At 33.5% G+C, this 26,087-nt stretch overlaps 1 protein-coding gene across 1 annotated transcript in view; it reads left to right on the forward strand.

Annotated features, from left to right (window-relative positions):
* The window catches only part of LOC133190569 (general transcription factor IIF subunit 1-like), a 48,714-nt gene that overhangs the window by 6,087 nt on the left and 16,540 nt on the right, over positions 1-26,087 (forward strand). Inside the window, exons 2-10 of the mRNA XM_061326271.1 lie at positions 3,735-3,784; positions 4,247-4,319; positions 6,380-6,591; positions 14,347-14,517; positions 20,093-20,231; positions 20,374-20,464; positions 21,660-21,795; positions 22,907-23,094; positions 25,344-25,429. Of these exons, the coding sequence (XP_061182255.1) occupies positions 3,735-3,784; positions 4,247-4,319; positions 6,380-6,591; positions 14,347-14,517; positions 20,093-20,231; positions 20,374-20,464; positions 21,660-21,795; positions 22,907-23,094; positions 25,344-25,429 (1,146 nt within the window). The remainder of the gene's footprint in view (positions 1-3,734; positions 3,785-4,246; positions 4,320-6,379; positions 6,592-14,346; positions 14,518-20,092; positions 20,232-20,373; positions 20,465-21,659; positions 21,796-22,906; positions 23,095-25,343; positions 25,430-26,087) is intronic.

Below are 26,087 nucleotides of genomic sequence, written 5' to 3' on the forward strand. Positions count from 1 at the left end.
ATTGTCCAATCCATGGTGAATTCTGGCTCATTACAAAAAAAAAAATGTTTATTAATGATATTTCCTCAATGAATAGCATAAAATTGTTTCCGAAATTTGTATTTTAATCACATAATACAGTCCTTAGTGATCAGGCTAAAGCTTGGTCATGTATGAGGGTGTTCGATGCATGGTGAACTCATGCACCTTACTTCTGGCAAGTTGCAATGCTTATGTGGAATTCACTTAAATTTGGACAGTAGTAAACAATGCTAGGCCAAGATCAATGTGTTTGTTTGCCCCTCTCCTCCCCAAAATTTTCAATCGGTTAGGTAAGCAAGTTAATTATTTTATTTTGTTTGAATTTATTGCATTGATGCAGTATTGAGAAAATATCTGTACAAACTTTCTTCTTTGAAAAAACATACATTGTACTTTAAGTAAAAACTCAAGGGAAGCAATAACCTTGAATTCTGGGGGTACTTCGATTCACTTTGATTCATACTTGATTTTAATCAGTATCTACTTTTTTCCTCCAATACATGAGATAGGCAAGACAATAGAATGAAGTCAGTCAATAATTTTTAAAGCTAGATCTCATCCAACATCTGTATGATGGGTGAAGTTTGAATAAATCTAACTGGTCTCGGGACAAGCCCTCACCATAGCTAGAATATATATCCCTTGTAGTTGTCATGTAGCAAATTAAAGCGAATCCACTCTAAAACATTTTTGAAGAATGCAAAAGGAGTTTCCTAAACATGCTGAAAATAACTGCGAAGTTAATCATATCAAACTTTTTTGAGCTTGTATCTGCTTTTAACTCTTAAAAAATAATCTATATAAAGACAAAAACTCACTTTGAATTAAATGTGCCATGTTTATATTCAGAACTCTGGATTTTTCCTTGTAAAACTAAATGTGTACAAATGTAGTTTAGAATTATCTACCCCTGTTCATTTTGCTCCATTGACAACACACCAAAATTTTTTACTGTTAAATAGTTCTGTCTAGGAAAATTGTAGTTATTGATAACCAGAAGTCTCTGTCAAGACTGTAGCTCTACTGGTTTGTACTTAAAACAAAGGAAGAGAAAACCAGCAATTGCACTTGAAACTTTGCAAAAGCAATAAATAGAATAATGATCCTTGATTTAGTCTCCTTTTGTGGCAAGATTGCAATCAGACTAAAAGTGTAGGAGGAGTAGCCTTTTAAGAGAATTTCACAGAAATTTCCATTTTTAGTAACCATGGAAACACCGTTCATTGAAATCAAATACCAATACACAGAATTATGTATCTTAGTGTAATCTACATGTGTGCCAAGTTATATTGAAATCAGACCAAAACTGTGGGAGGAGTAGCATTTTGAAAGTATTTCACAGAAATTTCTATTTTTAGTAACCATGGCACCACCATTCATTGAAATCAGAATAGAAATTTTTCTGTGAAATACTTTCAAAATGCTATTCCTCCTACAGTTTACAATTTCAATATAACTTGGCACACAAGTAGACTACACTAAGATAAATAATTCTGTTGATCAGTTTTTGATTTTGATGAATGATGTTGCCATGGTTACTAAAAATTAGTGTTGTCAACGAGTACCCAGTTAACCGGTTAACTGTTGAACGATGCAAGTATCGGTTAGTAAAACTGCTATTCGGTTACTCGGATAAAAATACATTTTACGTAGTAAATACGTAGAAAATAAATGTTATATTGTTTATAAATGTATAATAACATATTTACCTAAAATTATTTACATTAAATTTATGTAAATTATGTGAATTGGAGTTATATTGTATACAAGTGGGACTGCAAATATGTTAAATCACCTAAGATTAAAACACTATTCGGAAACCAGCGATTTACTGGACACTCTACAAATCAACAAGTAATTACGGGTATTTTAATTCTCCTTGATCGCGACATATATCAGGGGCTGAAAAGAAAAACGTAACGATCGAGAGCCATTGTGAAAATGGTGATTGATGGTTATATATATCTGTCTTCATGTGTCAATAAAGTTATTTTCTTAAACAAAAACAAACTGTCTGTTTCAATCGACATCTAAAATCAACATTCTTTGAAGATATTGTGTTTGTGTTTGAGTTTGTAATTGTAAATAGTTCATACACAGTACATTTGTTTTATTTCTACCGATAGGTAAAGGAGAGATAAATAATAGATATGGTAACTGTAACGAAAAAAATCATCCAAGTAACCGGTTACTCGATCAGAAAAATAAGCGAGTAACCGGTTACTAAAAATCGTCCGATTTGACAACACTACTAAAAATAGAAATTTCTGTGAAATACTTTCAAAACGCTCCTCCTCATACAGTTTTGGTCTGATTTCAATATTACTTGGCACACAAGTAGACTACACTAAGATACATAATTCTACACATTAGTTTTTGATTTCAATGAACGGTGTTGCCATGATTACTAAAAATAGAAATTTTTGTGAAATTCTTTGCTACTCGATCCTCCTACAGTTTTTGTCTGATTTAAATATAACTTGGCACACAAGTAGACTACACTAAGATAAAAATTCTGTGTATCGGTTTTTGATTTCCATGAACGGTGTTGCCATGGTTACTTAAAATAGAAATTTCTGTGAAATACTTCTAAAACACTACTCTTGCTACAGTTTGGTCTGATTTAAATGTAACATGGTATGCAAGTAGACTACACTGAGATTTAATTGTATTTATCAGTTGTTTTTTTATTTTGATGAATGATGCTGCAATGGTTACTAAAATTAAAATTCATGTAAAATCCTTTTAAAAAGCTACTCCTCCTATAGTTTTATTCTGTTTGCAATAAATCTTGCCACAAAAAGAGACTAAACTAAGGATCATTATTCTATTTATTGCTGTTGCAAAGTTTCAAGTGTAAGTGCTACTTTTCTCTTCCTTTGTTATGAGTTCAAACCAGTAGAGTTATAGTCTCATCAGAGACTTCTGGTTTGTTTATGAAATTTTCTTTGATTTTCCTTTTGCTTTACTTGTAACACACTGTCATATGCTGTGATGTCATACTTGAGAGGATGACTGAGACGTCTGACTAGATTACAAGAATGAAAATTGTAAAAATATTTTTTGGAGTCTTAGGAGTCTTTGGAGTTCTAGTCTTTGTGAGGATTGTTAATTTACTCTCACTATCTTATAGGCTAGCTAAGTTACCAGTATATCGTACAGGCTAGTGAGTTAAAAAAGGGGAAAAAATAGTTAGTTTTGCCACACTTGTGACTTTTTTCACACTGGAAAAATATCACTTTGATATTTTTCACAAAGTAAAAACAAATTTACTTTAATTTATTCAATGGATAAATTATACATGTATTTCACTGTTGAAAATGTAGTTAATTAACTCTTAATTTACATTGTTAAAAAAATATTACATTTTATGTTATGGGCCACAGTGAGTAAGGTATTTCTTGAACACATTTGTTTGACAGAAAAGGAAATATGACTCAAATGAGTATAATGGTCCACAGTCCTTTTTACTGTGAAATCACTAATTTTCGTGGGAGTTTACTTTTCTTTGTTTTCGATGTATGAAGAGACCCACGAATTTATGACCACCACGAAATATAAAATTTCATATGCATTACTAACTGAACATTCTCCAACCATGAAATCAAATCCCCACAAACCAATATTTTTTTCCTCAAACCTCTAAAATTTGACCCCACAAAAATATGCGATTTTACAGTATTCAATTTCAAGTTTAATGTAATTTTTTTTAGCCTGGATCATCTAACATCACAACACAAGAATTTGTTGTTCGAGTACCAAAGTAAGTCATTATTTTCATATCTAGAAAAATAAATGTGTACTCCTGCAGTTTCCTCACCAATTTACAATATTGAGTCAAAATTTTTCATGTGAAAAAATGGGGGGAATCTTTTAAAAATCTGTTGAAGAACAATAGGACCAAAGAGTCTAAGGTGAGCTCAGTGGTATATGGGCCTCTTTTTAAAGTGCTTCAGTATTTCTTAAGCTTAAAAGAAGAATGTTGAAATATTTTGGAAGTTCAACTTGCCAGTCTTTGCCATCTAATTGTAAGCAAAAAAAAAAAAGAAGAAGAAGAAGTTTAAAAAAGTAAATTGAGAACTTGTCAGTATTTGTGTTTGTTTTCTGCAATGAGTTCAAACCAAAAGAATATTAGGAAACAAGATACTGAATTGTTTGTTTTCAAGAAAAATGGTTCATTTCTTGAAACAGAATGTTGAAAAATTATATAATTATATCATTTCAGAGGTCAAAAAAAGAAATATAAAATGATGAAGTTTTCTACAGGAAATGATGTGGACTTTGTGAAATTAAGTCAGGTTTGTTGTGAGAAAGGAAACACTGTTGCAAATATGAATTCAAAGAACCTCTGAACAGCAGGGATATTATACTGTAGATAAAAAGATTTCACAGAATTTAAATATCATTTTACTTAATAAATCTTTTAAAACAATATTCTTTAATAATTTTATTTTTCCTTGAGAAAATTGCCAAGATTAATATCTTTTTAGCTCTACCTGTCAGTGACCAGAAGAGCTTATGCTTTAGTAAATTGTCCATCATCGATCTATCGGTTTGTCTTTGCTGTCTGTCTAGTTGTCTGTCTGTCCATCTGTCCTTAAACAATTATTCAAAAAGCTATCCTCCTACAGTTTTGGTACAAAAGTAGACTATGCTAAGATAAATAATTCTCCATATAGGTTTTTGAATTCGACAAATGGTGTTGCCATGGTTATGACAAATAGAAGTTTCTGTGAGTTTCTTCAAAATGCTACTCTAACAGTTTTCATCCGATTTCAATAAGTCTTCTCGCACAATTAGACTGAACAATTCTGTTTGGTGTTCAGCTCACCTCAGTGAAGTTGGGGGAGCTTATGTTATACCCCTGGCATTTGCATTCAAGTATAGTTTTTGGAGCAAATTTCTTAATAAGTACAGTTGAACTTTGGTATCTCGAACACGGATATCTCGAATACCATGGATATGTCGAAGTGACTGGGAAGTCCTTACTACATATTTCTGAAGTATTTTACCCTCAATATCTTGAACCCTCGGATATCTGGAAGTTTTTTCCTGGTCCCATCAAGTTCGAGATAACGAGGTTTTACTGTACTTCTATGCCCTATATTGATCAGAGATGAATGGACCTTGATTCTAGTATGTTTCATTGTACCAGGCAGGTTTCAGAAGCTGCATTTTTAGCCAGAGAATGACCAGCTTAGTGTTTTTAGATCAGGTTTAAGTTTTTCAAAGCAGATAAAAGTTTTTGAAGCAGGTCTCTTTCCTAGTAAATATAAGCCATACATTGACCAAATTTGTATGATACATCCAAGAATGCACACAACCACATGTTACATATGCTGGATCAGATCCAATTTTTCCCCAATAGTAACCAGGTTAAAGTTTTTGGAGCAGGTTCATTCTACAGTAACTATTAAGTCTTAAAGTGACCAAAATTTCATGGAGGATATATCTAAGGATGCTAACAAACCTGAGTCAGATGCTGGATCAGACCATTTTCTGGATGAGTGACAAATTTAAATTTTTGGAACAGGCTCAATCCAGTGTAACTTCAAGCCATACGCGGACCAAACTTTGATGGGTATCTAGGGATGTACACTATGATATTTGCTTCAGATGACCAAGTTAAAAGTTTTGAAGCAGATTAATCCAGTTTAATTTTGATCCCTTCATAGAACAAACTTGTACTGATGGTACATCTAAGGATGCATGCTATCAGATTTACTTTGGATGCTGGAGCTGACCTACACTTTCCAAATAAGTGACCGGGTTTAAGCTTTTTTGAGCAGGCCCAATCCCAAGTAACTATCAGGTCTACCTGGATTAAACATGTATGGATGATGCATCAAGGGATGCACACCATCAGACTTGCTTTGTTTGTCAGATCTAAGCTGCATTTTCTGCATAAGTGACGAGTTAACAGTTTTTAGAACAAATCCATTCCAAAGTAACTGCAAGCCCTACCTAGACCAAAATTGCATAAATTAATGTTGCATCTAGGGATGCACACTACTAGATTATTAGTTTTGTACGGGACTTTGTACAAAGACTATACATGTATTAGGATACATAAATCTATACTTTGGTTTTGATAAACAATGTTGCCACGGTTAATGTTACTAAAAATAGAAATTTCTTTGAAATTCTTTCAAACATTGCTCCTCCTACAGATTTGGTTTGAATTTGATAAGACTTGGTACACAAATAGACCTATATACAAGATACATCTTTATCACAAGTATACACCAGTAGAGCTACAGTCTTGTCAGAGTCATCTGGATTTAAAAAGAAGAAAAACAAAGAAAGATAAAATATATTGATTTTGATTTTTGTTTTGCAAAATTTTGATTTTATACAGACGCCAATTAGAATGGAAAGAGAGAATAATTATAAGGAGTTTAAGTCAGCTTATGACATAGATGTACATCCCAAATTTGGAGCTGGCAGTGAGTATGGACGTGAACAGAAGGAGGAGGCCAGGCGCAAAAAATACGGCATCATGTCTAAAAAATATAATCCAGAGGAACAGCCATGGATTCTGAAAATAGGGAAGAACAAGGAAATGAAGAAGTAAGACATATTATAAAAAAATTTTAACCAGTTACTGTAAACCAATTTTTATACATATGCAAGAAATATCTGCAAGAAATTTGTAAGCAACTCAAGCTAGGGGATATTTATCATTTTGAATCAGTCATTTGCTATGCAATGTTTTAATGATATTGTGAATGTATGTCGGACAGTGATGGGCAACAGGTTGTATAGTGGACAATTTCAGAATAAAGAAATGATGTGATATGTTCTTATTCTCAAAATATATCTTTATTCAAATATTTCAAATTCAAATGTACAAACTCAAATTTTCATTCACAGATATTCAAATATAATTGATAACTATTAAAAGTTAAAAAATTACAATTATTTTGTATGAAGTGAAAAATCAAGCATCAAGTAAATAAATCTGAGTGGTAAATATACTGCAATTAGAACAAGCATTCTGAGAGTATTGCATTAGCAATACTAGTCCCCTACCGGCAAGTGTAATCTGGTTCCCGTGAAAAATTGAAAATGCCATAATTTCGTAAAAAATCAATGAAGTGGAATGAAATGCAAACTCGATCTATAACTAATCAAGGTAAAGTCACATACCAAAAATCAGCTCAATATATGAAAGGGTTTAGAAGAAAATTGCGGAAAACCCTTGAAAATTGAAAAGGCTGTAATTCCGTCAGAAATCAATGAAGCGGAACGAAATGGAAACTTGATCTGTAACTCATCAAGATACACTTACATACAAAAAATCAGCTCAATATCTGCAAGCGTTTTGGAAAAAAGTGCAGAAAACCAAGTGGGACAGACTGACAGACAGACAGCTAGACAGATGGACGGACAGACAGACAGATGGACAGACTCAGAGGAAACCTATAGTCCCCTCCGGTTTCACTGGTAGGGGACTAATAATCGGGTCCTTGATTCTGTAACATTTCCGGGTTCGTTTATGGGATTCGGCTGTTCTATCTGAAGGATATAATCAAGTAGAATTTAAAGATCTCAATCACAGATTTGAATCAGCAATATTTACAATATCCCTGCTGTTTCTCTGGAGCGCACACCCCTTCCAAGGCTTGAAACGATTCGCTTCTGACCTTCAGCCAAAATTGTGTAATACAGTTTATGTAATTATATATATACTAACAAAGTCCCTAAAGCCTATTGCAGGCACATAAGACTTTATTCAGGTATCACTTACAGTACCTATCCACATTTGGCTTGTTCTAAACAGTCTTCTTACTTCAGCCGTCTGCAACAAACTAGACAGTCATCCCTGAAAAAAATGAAAAAAAGAAAAAAAAAGGAAAAAAGGAAAAAAAAAAAAAAGTCATCCCTACTGTCTTAGTATATATACACCTTCAGGTCAAGTGATCTGCTGAGAGCCGAAGGGAACAACACAAAGAAACAGGAAGTCACCACAATGCAGCTACCGAGAATTGTAGGGATAATATTCGATCTTGGTTTCAACTTCGCTTCAATACCGATCTCAAAGCTATCAAAACCTGGATTAAACTTAATTTGAAATAAGCAATTCACATCAACAGATGCTAAAACTGCATATGAAACAAGCATTCTGAGAGTATTGCATTAGCAATACTAGTCCCCTACCGGCAAGTGTAATCTGGTTCCCGTTAAGAATTGAAAATGTCATAATTCCGTCAAAAATCAATGAAGCAGAATGAAATGCATACTTGATCTATAACTAATCAAGGTAAAGTCACATACCAAAAATCAGCTCAATATCTGAAAGCGTTTAGAAGAAAATTGTGGAAAACCCTTAAAAATTGAAAAGGCCATAATTCCATCAAAAATCAATGAAGTGGAATGAAATGGAAACTTGTTCTGTAACTCATCAAGATACACTCACATACCAAAAATCAGCTCGATATCTGCAAGCTTTTAGGAAAAAAGTGTGGAATACCAAGTGGGACAGAGAGACAGATGGATGGACAGACTCGGAGGAAACCTATAGTCCCCTCCGGTTTCACCAGTAGGGAACTAATAAATTGAGACATTTGTATTTTACTTCTTGTGATTCTTTTGCATTTCAGTATATAAACAAGAAGCCCAGGGCCACATCGCTCACCTGAGCATTGTGGTTAGGAAAAAAGCAAAAATCAGTTTAGTATTGCAATGCTTAAATGCAAAAGTGGTCCCGACCTACCCCTAAAAAGGAAAAGGGGGGGGGGAGGTATGAATTGAACAAAATTGAATCTTCACTAACTAAGGATGCTTACATATTTTTTTTTGACTATTGATTTTTTTCCTACAAGTTTAAACTCTCATGGTGGCCCCTACCTACCCCTGAGGGTCATGATTTGATCAAACTTGAATCTACACTATCTGAGGATGCTTCCATATAAATATGACCAATCATGGCTTTGCTGTTCTTGAGAAGAAGATTTTTTAAGATTTCTCCTATATATTCCTATGTAAAACTTTGATCGTCCATTGTGGCCCCACCCTACCCTGGGGGTCATGATTTGATCAAATTTGAATCTACACCATCTGAGGATGCTTCCATATAAATATGACCAATCATAGCTTTGTTATTTTTGAGAAGATTTTTTGAAATTTTTCTTATATACTCCTATGTAAAACTTTGATTGCCCACTGTGACCCCAACCTAACCCCTGGGGTCATGATTTGAACAAACTTGAATCAACACTACCTGAGGATGCTTCCATATAAATATGACCAATCAAGACTTTTCTGTTCTTGAGAAGAAGATTTTTAAAGATTTTCCCTATGTATTCCTATGTAAAACTCTGATCGCCCACTATGGCCCCACCCTACCCATGGGGGTCATTATTTTAACAAACTTGAATCTACACTACCTGAGGATGCTTCCATGTAAATATGACCTATCAAGGCTTTGCCGTTCTTGAGAAGAAGGTTTTTAAAGATGCACCCTTTGTATTCCTATGTAAAACTCTGATCGCCCACTGTGGCCCCACCCTACCCATGGGGGTCATTATTTGAACAAACTTAAATCTACACTACCTGAGGATGCTTCCATGTAAATATGACCTATCAAGGCTTTGCTGTTCTTGAGAAGAAGGTTTTTAAAGATGCACCCTATGTATTCCTATGTAAAACATTAATTGCTCACTGTGGCACCCCCTACCCCCGGGGGTCACGATTTGAACAAACTTAAATCTTCACTACCTGAGGATGCTTCCATATAAATATGACTAATCAAGGCTTTGCTGTTCTTGAGAACAAGATTTTTAAAGATTTTCCCTATGTATTCCTATGTAAAACTTTGATCGCCCGCTGTGGCCCCACCCTACCCATGGGGGTCATGATTTCAACAAACTTGAATCTATACTACCTGAGGATGCTTCCACATAAGTTTCATATTTTCTAACACAGTGGTTCTTGAGAAGAAGATTTTTGAAAGATGCCATAAATTTTTCATGAATTCACAATTATCTCCCCTTGGAAGAAGGCATGCCCCTTGATTTGAACAAACTTGAATCCCCTTCACCCAAGGATTCTCTGTGCCAAGTTTGGTTGAAATTGGCCCAGTAGTTCTGGAGAAGAAGATGAAAATGTGAAATGTTTATGACAACAACGACGCTGACAACGCCTCTGCCGCTGCCGCCGACAGACAACGGACAAATTGTGATCAGAAAAGCTCACTTGAGCCTTTGGCTCAGGTGAGCTAAAAACAATAGGTTTATACAACATTTTAAATTTTTATTTACAATCCATCACTAATGAGGTTATGAAAAATGTCACTAAAATGATCAAATCCTTTTGTAATTTTTGTCTTTTGACCTTTTCATCGATTGACCGATCTTATATACCACTTCAATGGACAAAATAAATTGTTGTAAACTTGCAATTACTAACAATTTAACTAATTTTCCCACAGCCAAGGTGCTGTGACAGTTATCTACACCCTATAGTGTAAACACTTTGACACTCCATTGACCACAGATCATCACTATATTTGTTTCTCCAACTGAAACCATTACAAATTTTGTAATTTTTAGAAATAAAATGAAAGACTTTGACAGGATTATTAAATAGGAAAGCCCAGGCGTGGATATTAATTGTCATGGACCAGTTTTTCATTGGTGATTAGTGAGTAAAAAATGTCATATAATTTTTGGTTTACAGTATATAAAAATCTAGATATGATGACATGGTCAAATTAGCGTGAACTCACATGCAAGTGTGCTTTGCTCTAATTGGCTGACACAAAAATCTCAATTACTTTCTTGTTTTTTCTTCCCAAACTGTGTTCTACAAACAATCATACTGGTATCTGTCCCTTTCTCACCAATCAGTCTGCCTCTCAATTGTTTATTTTAGGATTTTTATACGCCCGTCTTAAGATGGGATGTATTATGTTATGGCGTTCATGTCCCTCTGTCTGTCCGTCCGTTCATCTGTTAACTTTTTGTGTCCGGCTCATAACTTTAATACTATTAGGCCTAGAATTATCAAACTTTGTCAGCTGATACATCTTTGGTAGAAGGTGTGTCACACATTAAAAGTAGGTTGCTCTGACCTTTAAGATGCTATGACCAAATATGGAAAACTCCTGTCCGGCTCATAACTATAAAACTGTTAGACCTACTGGGCTAGAATCATCAAACCTGACCAATTAATGCATCTTAGGTAGAATGTGTGTTGCACCTTACTTCAAGGTCACTGTGAACTTAAATTTAAAATAAAACTATGTCTTTAATCATTTAAATCAAACAATCCCAAAAGATGTAAGAGTATTGCAGTATCCTTATTTAAAAAAAGTTAAATCAAGAAAATATTTATTTTTTTCATTATATACTTTACAGCAACCTATAACAAATGTAATGTTAAAAGAGAAATTCCACCTCTCCCATGGGTATAATTATCAAGCACTGGTTAAGGAGAATTTTGATAACAGAAAATTCCAATTATAGAGAAATTAATGAGTTTAGTGTGAGGAGATAATTGGTAGAGCATCTCTTGATCAAGCAGGTGTTATCTATATCTCTTGGGAATCAGGCAAGGATTAAATAGTTCTTTTTGGCTAGCCAAACTTTCAAGATAAATTTGGTGTAAAGTAATTAAAACTTATTTGATATTGTATAATATAATTAAAACTTATTTGATGTATAATATAATTAAAACTGATTTGATATTGTATATTAATATTTTTTTAATTTTAATTTTTATATCTTTACATGTACAACAAATTGCAGAGTGTCATGTCTCGATCACTAAGATGACAATTTTATAGTCTAAAATTAAGAATAAAAATAATTTGTTTTGATGTTTTTTAGGCTGTAGCATTGTTAATCAATCATAAAATATATAATAAACAAAGCTGCAGATGGGCATTTGTTAAGCTCTAATACAACCATTTGAGAAATATATGATGTATTATTTGTCATAATTTTAAAATACCTACACCACAGGAGATGTATGTACATCAAACATTATAAGGAATAGAATAATTATTGAAATCTTTGTATCACGGTTGACATGATTTTCTTGCACTTTCAACCGTTTATGATAATTGAACAATATTAGATGGGTGTATCATGCTGTGGCGGCGAACTTTATTTAATTACTGTACGTGTACATAAATTGACGTATTTAAAATTTAAAACTTAATCACTGGGTATGGAGTTGTTTGCATAACTATGAATTAGTGCTGCATGCATCCATGCTATGTATTGTATTTATTAATGAATTCTTAGAGGTAGTCATGAATTAGCGCATTGTTGTCAACACCAACACCACTAAAATAATAAGTAAACATACAGTAAACATACAAAAATGAAAAAGTTTGTGAAGTACCGGTAATATTTTTTTAAAAAAATGTTTGTGATTTTTGTGTTCTTATCCTCAACCATAGACATTTAATAAACACCATTACTCAATGTACACAACTATTTCCAATAAATCCCTGTAAAAATCAGGAATGGGGTAATTTAAAAAAGTCATTGTAATTGACTGTAATTAATTTCATTTTTCTAAGTAATTGAATGTAATTTGTAATTAAACATTTTTAGCTCACCTGAGCTGAAAGCTCAAGTGAGCTTTTCTGATCACATTTTGTCCGTCGTCCGTCTGTCCATCTGTCTAGCTGTCCGTCCGTCTTTAAACTTTTCACATTTTCAACTTCTTCTTCAGAACCACTGGGCCACTTTCAACCAAACTTGCCACAAAGCATCCTTGGGTAAAGGGGATTCAAGTTTGTTCAAATGAAGGGCCACACCCTCTTTCAAGGGGAGATAATTATTAAGAATTAGTGAAAATTTGGTGGTATCTTTTAAAAATGTTCTTCTCAAGAACCACTGGGCTGAAAAAGTTGAAACTTATGTGAAATCTTCATTACATAGGGTAGATTCAAATTTATACAAATCATGACCCCTGGGGGTAGGGTGGGACTACAATGGGGGATCAAAGTTTTACATAGGAATATATAGGAAAAATCTTTAAAAATCCTCTTCTCAAGAACAACAAAGCAATAATTAGTCATATTGATGTTGAATCATCCTCAGGTAGTGTAGATTCAAATTTGTTCAAATCATGACTCCCGGGGGTAGGGTGGGGCCACAATGGGGATCAAAGTTTAACATAGGAATATTTAGGAAAAGACTTTAAATATCTTTTTCTCAAGAACAACAAAACCACAATTAGTTATATTGATGTGGAATCATCTTCAGGTAGTGAAGATTCAAGTTTGTACAAATCATGACCCCCCGGGGTAGGGTGGGACTACAATGAGGGATCAAAATTCTGCATAGGAATATATAGGAAAATCTTTAAAAATCTTATTCTCAAGAACAACAAAGCCACAATTACTCATATTGATGTGGAATCATCCTCAGGTAGTGTAAATTCAAATTTGTTCAAACCATGACCCCCAGGGGTAGGGTGGGGCCATAATGGGGGATCAAAATTCTGCATAGGAATATATAGGAAAATCTTGAAAAATCTTTTTCTTAAAAACAACAAAGCCACAATTAGTCATATTGATATGGAATCATCCTCGGGTAGTGTATATTCAAGTTTGCTCAAGGCATCCTCCAGTATTAGGGTGGGGCCATAATGGCAAAAGAACATATACATGTATAGGAAATATCTTTAAAAATCTATTCTCAAGAACAACAAAGCCATGAGTAGTGATATTGATATGGAAGCATCCTCAGGTAGTGAAGATTCAAGTTTGTTCAAATCATGACCCCCCCCCCCCCCCCAGGGTTCCATACCCTAGGGTATGCCTAGAGCAGGAGATCAAAGCTTTACATATGAATATATAGGAAAAGAAAGCTGACGAAGAACAGCAGGGCCATATTGACTCAGGTGAGCGTTGTGGCCCATGGGCCTCTTGTTTCAATTACTAGTAATTGTGATTTAATTAATTACACTAAAAAATACCATGTGATTTCAATTACTTTTCAATAACATTTCAATTACTTTACGTAATACATATTTATGATATAATTTACCATCACATCCTCAATTTACTGATTTTTTTTAGTATTGAACTGATTGTAGCTTTTCCTTAAGAAAAATTCTCAAGTGCTCAGGCCCATGGACCTTTTGTTTTAGTTTTTGATTTGTAGTTTATTTTGTACATGTATTATATTATATAACTATTTACCATTCCATGGATCCTTTACATTGTTGTATTATACACAGGTGGTTGTTTAGGCTCTTGGGCCTCTTTTTTAAAAAAATGTATATAAATATTGGTTTCTCTGTACATTACACAGGTATACACATGTATTTGTTACATCATGAAATTGGTTTTATTTTTTACAGAATGAAGGGTGTTAAAGAGGGAACAATTACAGAGAATACATCCTACTATATCTTTACCCAGTGTGCAGATGGAGCATTTGAAGCATTTCCAGTGGAGGAGTGGTACACTTTTAGTCCTATCATCAAATACAAGTACCTTAATTCAGAGGAAGCTGAAGAAGAATTCAATAGGTACAAATCAATTAATATGTCTCCAAACTCATACTATTGATGACAAATTAAAAAACAACCGTATTAATTTCTACTTTATGTAGCTTAATATAATCAGAGAAAATGTATAGGTAGCTACTTTTTTAGCTCACCTCAACGAAGTTGCGATAAGCTTATGCTATGCCATACCCCCAGTGTTGGCATCGATCATTGTTGGTGTCCCAGTTAAAGTTTTAGGAGCAAGTTCATTCTCAAGTAGCTAAAAGCCTACCTGAACCAAACTTGCAAAAATGTTACATCTAGGGATGGACACTACCACACTTGCTTCTAAAGCAGGATCTGACCTACATTTGCTGGATGAGTGATCAGGTTAAAGTTCTAGGAGCATGTCCAATTCCCAAGTAATGATATATAAGCCTAATTAGACCAAACTTGCAAGGATGATGTATCTAGGAATGTGCACTATCTAACCTGCTTCTGATGCTGGATCTGACAAACATTTCCAAGATGAGTGACTTTTAGCCAAACTATTAGCCCTTCAGTGTCCAAATAAGCACTGATGGTGCATTTAAGGATGGACATTATGGGACTTGCTATGGACACTAGATTTGATCTACATTATCCCTAATTTTTTTTAATGCTACTCCTCCTACAATATTTGTCCAATTTCAATAAGAATTTGTATACAGGTAGACTATACTAAGATACATAATTCTGTTTATCAGTATTTAGCTCACCTGAGCTTTTCTGATAGAATTTTGTCCAGCGTCCATCTGTTTGTCTGTAAACTTTTCACATTTTTATCTTTTTCTCAAGAACCAGTGGGCCAATTTCAACCAAACTTGTCATGAAGTACCTTGGGTAAAAGGGATTCAAATTTATTCAAATGAAGGGCCAGGCCTTCTCTTAAGGGGAGAAAATTACAAATTACTGAAAAAATCTTCTTCTCAAGAATCACTGGGACAGAAAAGATGAAACTTATGTGTAAGCATCTTCAGATAGTGTAGAATCAAGTTTGTTCAAATCTTGACCCCCATTAGTAGGGAGGGGCCACAATGGGCTATCAAAGGTTTACATATGAATGCATAGGAAAATCCTCTCAAGAACAGCAAAACCATGATTAGTGATATATATATGGAGGCATCCTCACTCCTCAGGTTATATATATAGTTTTGTCTAAATCATGTCCCCCGGGGAAAAGGAGGAGCTACAATGGGTGGTAAAAATTTAACATAGGAATACAAACAAAAAAATTCTTCTTCTCAAGAACAGTAAAGCATGTCATATTAAAGCATCCTCAGGTAAGGTTTAAGTCATGACCCCCAGGAGAAGAGGGGCAACAACAGGTGATCAAAGTTATACAAAAGAATATAAAGGATATATCAATAGAATTTATTTTCTCAAGAACAGCAAAGCCATGCTTAGCCTTAGTCATATTAATTCAGAAGCAGCTAGTGTAGATTCATAAACTGTTGAAAAATCTACTAAAGCCATGATTAGTCAAGGAAATATGTAGGGATGCATGATTTTAACAGTATACCAGTATATCGTGATTTTTTATTGCGGATATGTATTGTGATACAGAGACTAAAATATCGGGATTAGATTCATAATTATTAATTCTAGAAAGCACTAATTTTCATGTTTATTTGTTCAAACTATTAAAAAAAATTACACAAAGTATGTTGAAAAAGTTAAACTACGGCATCCAAACATGCTTTATATTTTAATAAAAATGAAAAAAATTATATTTTTAAAGTGTATTTGTAGGAAAAATTATGGAAATTCATTTGAAATTGTAGTAAAAATTCTGTGTAAAAATATCCTGATTTTATCGCGATATTTAAGGGGGGGAATGGGATATATCATGATATGAAATTTTTGGCGATACCCATCCCTAGAAATATGGAAGCATTCTTATGGAGTGTTCATTTAAGTTTGTTCAAATCATTCCCCCAGTACCTATATATATATATATATAATATATATTTTAACTTTTCACTTTTCAACATTGAACTGATTTCTGCTTTTTTCTAGCCAATGTGTTCAGGTGAGGGATGTTTCCCCTGGGTCTCTTGTTTAATTTCTCATGGTAACTAAAAAAAGAAATTTTTTGGAATTTCTTTTAAAATGCTCCTCTTGATACAGTTTTCGTCAATTTCAAATTTTGTTGCCATAGTTACTAAAAATGAAAATGTCTTTGAAATTCTTTTATTATGCTACTCCTCCTATAGTTTTGGTTCCAGATCCAATAAGTAATATATTAACAGCAATAATTTTGTTAAAGCTTGCGTACAATTTTTTGCACAGGGGAATGAAAATATTAAAAAAAAAACCCTTCTGGTTAGACTAAACTTCTGGTTAGACTAATTTTCAAATCAATTATTCTAAAATTTCTTGACTTTTAAAAATTCAAACTTCAGTAAAAAGTGTCTTATGTGATACCTGTGCATTCTGTTTCACTCTGAATTTCAATTCCATTCTACTATTTTCCCTGTTCTTCACACTGTGTAATCTGACTTATTGTCTATTATGACACAAAATTTGTCTCGCAGTGCATGTTGGATTAGACAAGTTTCACTTTAGTTTGATTTGTTGAATTTCAATTCCATTTAAATTTGATTTATTGAATTTCCAATCTGATTAAAATCAGATCTTTTGATCCGCTCACATAGATAGCTACACCACAAGGATCTGATGAAACCCCATTCAGGGTCATCTCTTGGTAACCTTACTAATAAAAATATTCATTGAAATTTTGACCAATCAGAGAGATCATATGTTAGTGACGTTCGGGAAAATGAATACAGAAGTGAAAGTAGCTGTGAAGAAGATCTTATCGTTTCTTATCGTTTCGTACAAAGAGCTAAAAAACAAGGCAAAAGCAAATACTAAATATATTTTTGTACAGAAAAGACTGATTTTTCTTTTGACAGGCTATGCAAACCAGGTCACAATTTCTGTTTGTATATCATCCGGGCTTTTACTTCTGTAAGTGAATTCCAAGGTACTTCTAAATTCTTGCCAGCCAACGTCTGATTCGATAATTGATAGGTCACCAGGAGATGACCCTGAATGGAGTTTCTTGAGATCCTTGTGTAGCGATCTAATATGTGAGTGGATCAAAGAATCTGATTTTAATCAGATTGGTTGAATTTCAATCCCGTTTTGCAGGAACTACACACACTAACTCTCGATTCCCGCCTACATTTTACACCCATTTAATTCAATACTTATGGCAACTCGGCAATAAAATCTTTGTTGAATCCAAAGAAGAGTTCAATGGTAATTGATTAATAATTTTAATGCCAGTGTTAAATAGTTAATTAGGGCCCTGCAAGGATTTGCGGGTGCCCTGTAGTAATTACTCTGTCTGTCCGTCTGTCATTCTTTCGTCCACAAATTTTCTGTTTTTTTTTTTTCTAATAACTTTTTTTAGGGTTGACCAATTAAGTTCAAATTTGGTATGATGGTTGAATAGGCAGTAAGACATATTTTGATGCTAAGTTTGGTTCTCTATGTCATCCGGTTTGGAGCTGGGGTGGTGGGGTAGATTCCTTAACTTTATATAAGAGTGAATTGGCAAAGAGAGATAACTGCTGAGAATGTTCCTGTTGTAAACTATGAAAGGCTGCAATGAGTCTCTTGGGATTAATTAACTTTCCTCTTGAAGAAAATCCAAAGGATTTATCTTTATCTCTCACATTGAGATCAATTAACACCTCTTTCTACAAAGGAAGTTTGTTTTGAAGTTAAGGTCAATTCTGAATGATGTTTACATTCTCTGAATTGTGGATTTAAATAATGTTCATACTTTATTAGTCCCCTACCGGTGAAACTGGAGGGGACTATATGTTTCCTCTGAGTCTGTCCGTCCGTCTGTCTGTCCCTCTGTTTGTCTGTCAGTCTGTCCCACTTGGTTTTCCGCAGTTTTTTCGTAAACGCTTGCAGATATTGAGCTGATTTTTTGTATGTAAGTGTATCTTGATGAGTTACAGATCAAGTTTGCATTTCGTTTCATTGATTTTTGACGGAATTATGGCCTTTTCAATTTTTATGGGTTTTCCACAATTTTCTTCTAAACGCTTGTAGATATTGAGCTGATTTTTGGTATGTGGCTTTACCTTGATTAGTTATAGATCAAGTTTGCATTTCGTCCCACTTCATTGATTTTTGACGGAATTATGGCATTTTCAATTTTTAATGGGAACCAGATTACACTTGCCGGTAGGGACTAGTATTGCTAATGCAATACTCTCAGAATGCTTGTTTTGGTAAAATACATAATGAGTTATGATTTTATTGAATTCTAAAAACAAGATATATATAAAGATGTATTTTTTATTATTTTCTATTTTCTTTTTCTTTTTTTCTTCTTTTTTCTGCCTTATGTAAATTCAAGAATACTATTTATTTTAACAGGTATTCAGATAATAACCTCATTCTATCATTGCTGAAAAAGTTCTTATTGTAAACTTAGAAGAAAAGGTTGAGAGAGCAGTATAATTAATCCCCTGAGATTGATTATCTTGCTGGTTGCAGAAAATTTTAGAGGGTTATCTTTCTGTCACTTTAAGATTAACACCTTTGCAACAGATGTTTTTTATTTGAAGTTAAGGTCAAGCCTTGGTGATATTTACATTCACTGAAGGCTGGCATTTTGCATTCACTGTAGGCTGGCATTTTAGAAAACACATCCTTCATTTTTCTTTAGATATACATTTAATTGAGTTATTATAGATGTGATGTTTTTACTGCCTTATGTAAATACAAGGATACTATTTACAAGTTGTTGGATATTTAGGAATTATCTTGAAATTTTATAAATACAGTTGCTGTTGCTTATTCTTCTTCATATATTTTTAAATTTTTGTAATCAAGTAAAATTCTCATCCCCTAACCTAGTGCACCCTTATATTTCTACCCCTCATTGGGGGCCCTTGCTGACTGGTCAGATTTCTAGTTACTCTTAATTCCAGCTCTTTTTATAAGGGGGGTAGACAAAGTTTTCCATTGAAATCAGGCTTGAAAGCATGAGCATATTTTGAAGTATTCTTGGATATGGATAAATGTTCTTTAAATCTTATGTTTTAAATCCTTATGTTTTATGCATATAAAATTAAACATACCGGTATGTAATTGATAAAATACAACGTTTAAGTTGTTTTAAAAATTTTTTTTTTATTTCTATAGTGAAAAACACAAGTTTTACCAAAATTATAGAGTTATCTCTCTTTGTTTTTCCAAATAAGTAATGTTTATGAAAATTCATATAAATATCTATATAAATATGAAAAATCATTCAAATATATTAACTTTTAAAAATTGACTTGGAGGTAGGCAGGAGAACAATACTATCGTTTGCAGTTCTTTGTTCTACACATTTTGTAGCCCGACACCCTGTCTATTCCGACACAAAAAGACATATGTTTCACTTTAATTTGATTTGTTGAATTTTAACATGGTCCTGTGAACTTTGAGTCATCAAGACATGTGATAACTTGAAAATATCATCTGAAAGTATTTAGTTGTTTGATTAATAGTAAAAAAAAAAACAGTTTGTAAACATTTCTATGTAAGTTTTTATGTGTTGCAGACGAGACAAAACTATGAATTTGTTTTCTGTCATGGTGAGGAATCGTGTACGGAATGAAGAGGAGGAAGAAGCAAACCCTGATGAAGAAGATACAATAAAAACAAAGACCAAATCAAAGAAAAAGGAAAAAAGTGAATTTGTAGGTTTTATTGAGTTATACATTCATTTTTTTTTGGAGTTTGACCCACTTTTGAAAATTTTTTATTTTGGTCTTTAACCTTGTCTATGAACTGTCATATTGGGGCACCAGTTTGTCACACATCTTTTGGTAACCATTACAGAAGATAACAGATGAAGAAGATTGGGCTAATTATTCAGATGAAGGAAATGAAGAGGAAGAAGATGAAGAGAAACTTAATGAAGATGAAAATGGTAACTTGTTTCTGACATTAATTTCCATCAATACTGTTTTTAAAACCCCTACCATGAAATACAGCTTAACAGTGTTTAACTGTTCCTTCCATCATTGTAAGTCATTCCATCATAGTTATTCATTACCTATTAGTCTATTCAGAAGTAGGGTTATAGTAACTGCAGGATAAAACAGTACATATGAGTAAGCTTGCTGTTTATTCATAGTTCTGGTCTGTCAAATCAAAAGCTGTTTTTTTTCAAAAGCCAATCAAATTGCTTAGCATAATAAGGCATAAAGATGCATTGATGAGAGGCCATTTTGTCCAAAAGACTTCTGGGAAGTCTGTGAAGTTTTACTAATTTTGGCAAAGATGTGCTTTGGGAATGTGTAATGTTGATTAGAGGTATCCAGTGAGTTATAGTATGGAGTGAAACTTATTTTGTTCCCTAAAGCCAAGACTGATCTTGAGAAATGCCTCCATTATATAAAAGCATGCAAGAACCGCACAATCAGCTAAATGTTCAGCGATGAATAAACATACAGCAGTTTGTTCAAAGATATAACTATTATTTATTGGTAAAGGGGATTTTGACAAAATAGAAGAAAATAATGTTATAAGTGGCATTTTAACAAATTGATTCAATATTTCTGGGAAAAAAATATCAGGGCCAAAAGACTATAGCCGAGAAACTTGCCAAAAAAAAAAAAACCATAGCAAAAACATGCTGCCTTATTATACCTTAAATACTCATGTGCTTCTTTTACTTTAATAGTTTAATCAAGCAAATACCATATAGCAGGATTTTTTAGTGGAGTGCTAACTTTGGCATATTTTGGTGATTTGGTAGTAGCACGCTAAAATTTTAGTTGCTAACTTTTGCAACCCTGTGTACAGAAGTAAAGAAGATAACTTTAATGAGTAAATTGTTAAACATTTTACTGGTATATTTCTTTGCTTTTTACATAAACTCTTAAATAATTCAGTATTAATGCATACAAATCTACTGAAAATTCTTCTGGAAGATGAACTTACTCTCTCTGCAATGTCATTTATCTCCGTGTCCACCAAATATAGTTCTGCTAAAATAATTGGCATACCTTTGAGCAAGCAAAATGCCAAATTTTACACCCGCTAAAGAAACATGCTATTGGTAGTTCTTTGACAACCATGGTAACAGCTGTGTGTATTTATAACCTAAATCTGTTGAATAGATTCTAAGAGTAAAAAAAAGGGCAAGAAACACCAGAAGAGAAATGCCAAACACAATTCTGATGATGAGGCAGTGGAAGATAGTGACGAAGGGGATTTTGATGACAGAGAGGTTGACTACATCACCGACTCCAGCAGGTATAGTAAAACGGGGAGTGTACAGATACTAAACACTCCCTCATTTAAACAGATGAATTCAGTTACCTGGATTTTCCTGTTTTAATTGATCTATTTACTGAAACAACATCTATATATACCTACACATCTATACCTGCCATACCTATTTCATCAGAGTACTATAGCCACCAACCAAAAGGTTAGGTGTCATACAAAATGTAAATTTAGAATATTATTTTATTTCCCTTAGTTTACAATATCTGTTGATGTAAAGTTAAATAATTGATTCAGTATTAAGGTCTACCAGATGGCATTGGCTATCACGTTATTATGAATCCTTATGATGTGTAATTAGTAAATCTCTTAAGTCGTAGCAACAAGTTATTTGTGAGGTGTAATTGTGGGTGTGTTATTGTACAAACTTGTGGTCAAGATTAAAGAAAATCCTAGAACCTAAGGTCAACAAAATAATTAATAAAATTATCCGAAATAATTGTTTTTATTTTTTTATATATTAGATGTGTTTTATTTCTTGTCTGTCTTTGCAATTGCCAGTCTACAGTTTTATTTAAAGTACAATCATTCATTTGTACTCAGCCATTTTTCGAGGGAAATACTTATCTGCATTCACAGAAATGGCCAAGCTAGTAGTTCAGATTCTTTCTTACTTGTGATAGTTATACATGTGCATTACAATTTCTGCTGTTATTGCTAGTATATGTGCTTATTTCCTATGGTTTATTTAAATTATGTTTTTTACTAACTATGTATACTTTTACTAACTTTTATCTATGTAAATTTGTTAAAGTCGGTTAAAGAGCTATCATAGCACATGTTATTATGTTATACTGTATATATATGCTGACTACAAATAAAATTTACTTGACTTGACTTGACTTGTTGCACAAAAGAATAATAAAAAGTCTTAAAATTGTGTACCATTTCCTCGTAATGGTATATTTTATGTGTATCAAGGTAGTGTCAACCATAATTTTTTCGTATTTAATGTATTTAAGATTTGCTCTATTAACTTGTTTCATTGCTCAAGTTTTATATAATCCCATCAATTAATGAGATCTATCACCTACCTTTGAGAATTTATCTCATATTATTAGAACCATGACTTTTCTAGTGAAGAAGAAATGGAAGACAGGGAAAAGAAAGGCACCTATGAAGAAAAAGGAGTTGATGAGGAGCGAGGCCTGAGGAAATTGATAGATTCAGAGGAAGAGGAAAGTGAGGAGGAGGAAGACCAGAAGTCAAATAAAGCAGAAGAAGAAGAGGATGAGGAAAAGACAAAAAAAGAAAAGAAAAAAGATGGTAGATCAATAATACTTACTGATTACATTATATCAGATCTTTGAGTCGGCTTGTTGTACAATAATATTCCTCTGAAAGAAGATGGGTCAACAAGCCAAGAAAAATGTTTGTAAACTATTACATCTCAATTTTAACACAATTTTCTTATGATATGAGAAATCCCATTATTTGCAACAATCTCACAAGTATTAAAATTATTCATTAGTGAAATAGCATGCCCACACCAAAGAGGGAAAAAATTATCATTTCTTCATACTGCAACACAATTTTTAGCTCACCTGAGCCTACACCTGAACCATAGGCTCAAGTGAGCTTTTCTGATCAAAGAGTGTCCAGCGTCCGTCTGTTGTCTGTCGTCTGTAAACTTTTCACATTTTCGACTTCTTCTCAAGAACCACTGGGCCCATTTCAACCAAACTTGCCACAAAGTATCCTTGGGTGAAGGGGATTCAAGTTTGTTCAAATGAAGGGCCATACCTTCTTCCAAGGGGAGATAATTATGAATTCGTGAAAAATTAATGGCATCCTTTAAAAATCTTTTTCTCAAGAACCACTGTGCTTGAAAATATGAAACTTAAGTGGAATCATTGTGAGGTAGTGTAGATTCAAGTTTATGAAAATCATGACCCCTGGGGGTAGGGTGGGGCCACAATTGGGGATCAAAGTTTTACATAGGAACACATAGGAAAAATCTTTAAAAATTCTTTTCTCAAGAACAGCAAAGCCACGATTGGTCATATCTATATGCAAGCATCCTCAGGTAGTGTAGATTCAAGTTTGTTCAAATCATGACCCCAGGGGGTAGGGTGGGGCCACAATGGGTGATCAAAGTTTTATATACAGTAGGAATACATAGGGAAAAATCTTATAAAATCTTCTCAAGAACAGCAAAGCCATGATTAGTCATATTTAAATGGAAGCAGCCACAGGTAGTGTAGATTCAAGTTTGTTCAAATCATGACCCCAGGGGGTAGGATGGGTCACAATGGGGGGGATCAAAGTTTTTAGGGATGTCAGATCGGTCAATTTTTGATAATCGGTTACTCGGACGTTTTTCCGATCGAGTACCTGGGTACTCGGTAAAAAATGTAAATACAAGTGTATCAATTTTCTTGATCCTCTTTAAGTTCTGTTACACCCCAAAGCTGTTTTTATCACATTTATAAATGTATATAAACATTTGTTTCCAACAGAAACGATTTTCTGGTACTAAATTTATTTATCAAACACAAAAGACACAATTAATACATCAAAAATTACAAATGGTTTACAGTTCTTGTTTAGGATCTATTTCACCAAAAGGAGGACAATCTGTTACGCATGTTTGGGATGTTTAGACTAGCGAAAGAGAAGGACCGACCGTTGTTGGGATCGCTAGTCTAATATTTCATATGTTGATTTTTCCCCCCGTATACAATAAACTTACAATGCATATTGACTTTCAACATTTTTTTGAATCTTTAGTTATTTCTAAATATTTCTTCACTTTGAAGTGGGTAGGGGCATTTCTATGCAAGTCCAATTTTGCTACCGTATATTAACTAAATAATTTTAAACTGATTTGAAGATAATAGACCATCGATGTTCACTGAAAACAATCATTGAAGCCATCCAAAAATTAAGGACCACAATAGGTGAGAACAGCTGGGTGACTGGTCACTAATTACTGTATATATACAACCGCAGGCGATAACAGGTGTTTTACAGGTGTAGATAACGACACGCAAATTACCGTATGCATATTTAAGTTATTTTTTGATAAGCTTTTGATGAAAATATGTACTTTGAAATAAGAAAAAATACACATCTGAGTAACCGAGTACCATTTTTAGTATACGATACTCGGACGTTCAATCGAGTACCCGGTTAACCGGGTACTCGTTGACATCCCTAAAAGTTTTACATCGGAATACATAGGAAAAATCAGCAACAGTCATTTTGTGTCATACATGTATTAATTCAAAAGCATCCCTCCAAACCACTTTTATATTTAAACTTTTCAAGACTGAACTGATTTTAGCTTTTTCCTAGCCAAAGTGCTCAGGTAAGCGATGTGGTCCCTGGGCCTCTTGTAATTATCTGCCAGTCAATAACCAGGTAGCAAATTTTGAAAAGAAATACCGTTACTAATTTTTTGTTTGCAGAATTGTAAACATGTAACTTGCGGATTCATAATACTTTAGTAGAATTAAGATAATGCCACTTTGCAGAAACTTGGTACTGAAAGAATCGGGGTTTTTTTTTACCAGGTTCTGAGAGCAGCAGTAGTTCCAGTTCAGACAGTGATTCAGATATAGAAAAAGAAGATAATCTAGCTTCAGTCATTTTTATGCAGGTGGGTGCAGATTGTGTGTACACTAGCATATTTCTCTACAAAATCATCTCAGTCTTGTAAAAATTTGTCCTCAATTCGCAAGAATATTGATAATTATGTACCGGTAATAACTTTGTGAGTTACTGAATGCAAACTTTTCACTGGTTTATCAATCCTTTTTAAGACTTTCTGCACTTGGTTTTAATATTTCACATACTGTGACATTAATATTAAATGCAAAAAAATTGAATTGATGATAAATTGGAAATATATATAAAGGAGAAAGGCCGAAAACTGTCCATTCTGTGAGAGAAAGAACTAATAGGCCCGAGATTAGTTCTTTCTCTCACAGAATGGACATTTTAGGCCTTTCTCCTACTTAAAACATGATTTCCTTTGTTCTAAGAATTAAATAAAAAATGTACAAAACTGGTATCAGATATGACAGTTAGCATACATACAATGACAAGTTCATTGTTTACGGAATGGACAGTCATAGGTAAGCAAGGGATGCAGAGCAATTTTTTAAATAGCCATTGTGTTTCCAGTTGCAAATAACAAAAGGTCTTCGTCTTAAGAATGGACAGTTACAGGTGGATTTTGTGGAATACTTATATTTAATATACAAGTATGTGATGCTTCAAAATCAGTTTACAGTTTGCATTGTAAAGGTATACAT

This window comes from Saccostrea echinata, unplaced genomic scaffold, assembly GCF_033153115.1.
Source record: "Saccostrea echinata isolate AGI-Se365-2 ecotype Australia unplaced genomic scaffold, CSIRO_AGI_Sech_v1 ptg000022l, whole genome shotgun sequence".
In the NCBI taxonomy this organism is placed as follows: domain Eukaryota; kingdom Metazoa; phylum Mollusca; class Bivalvia; order Ostreida; family Ostreidae; genus Saccostrea; species Saccostrea echinata.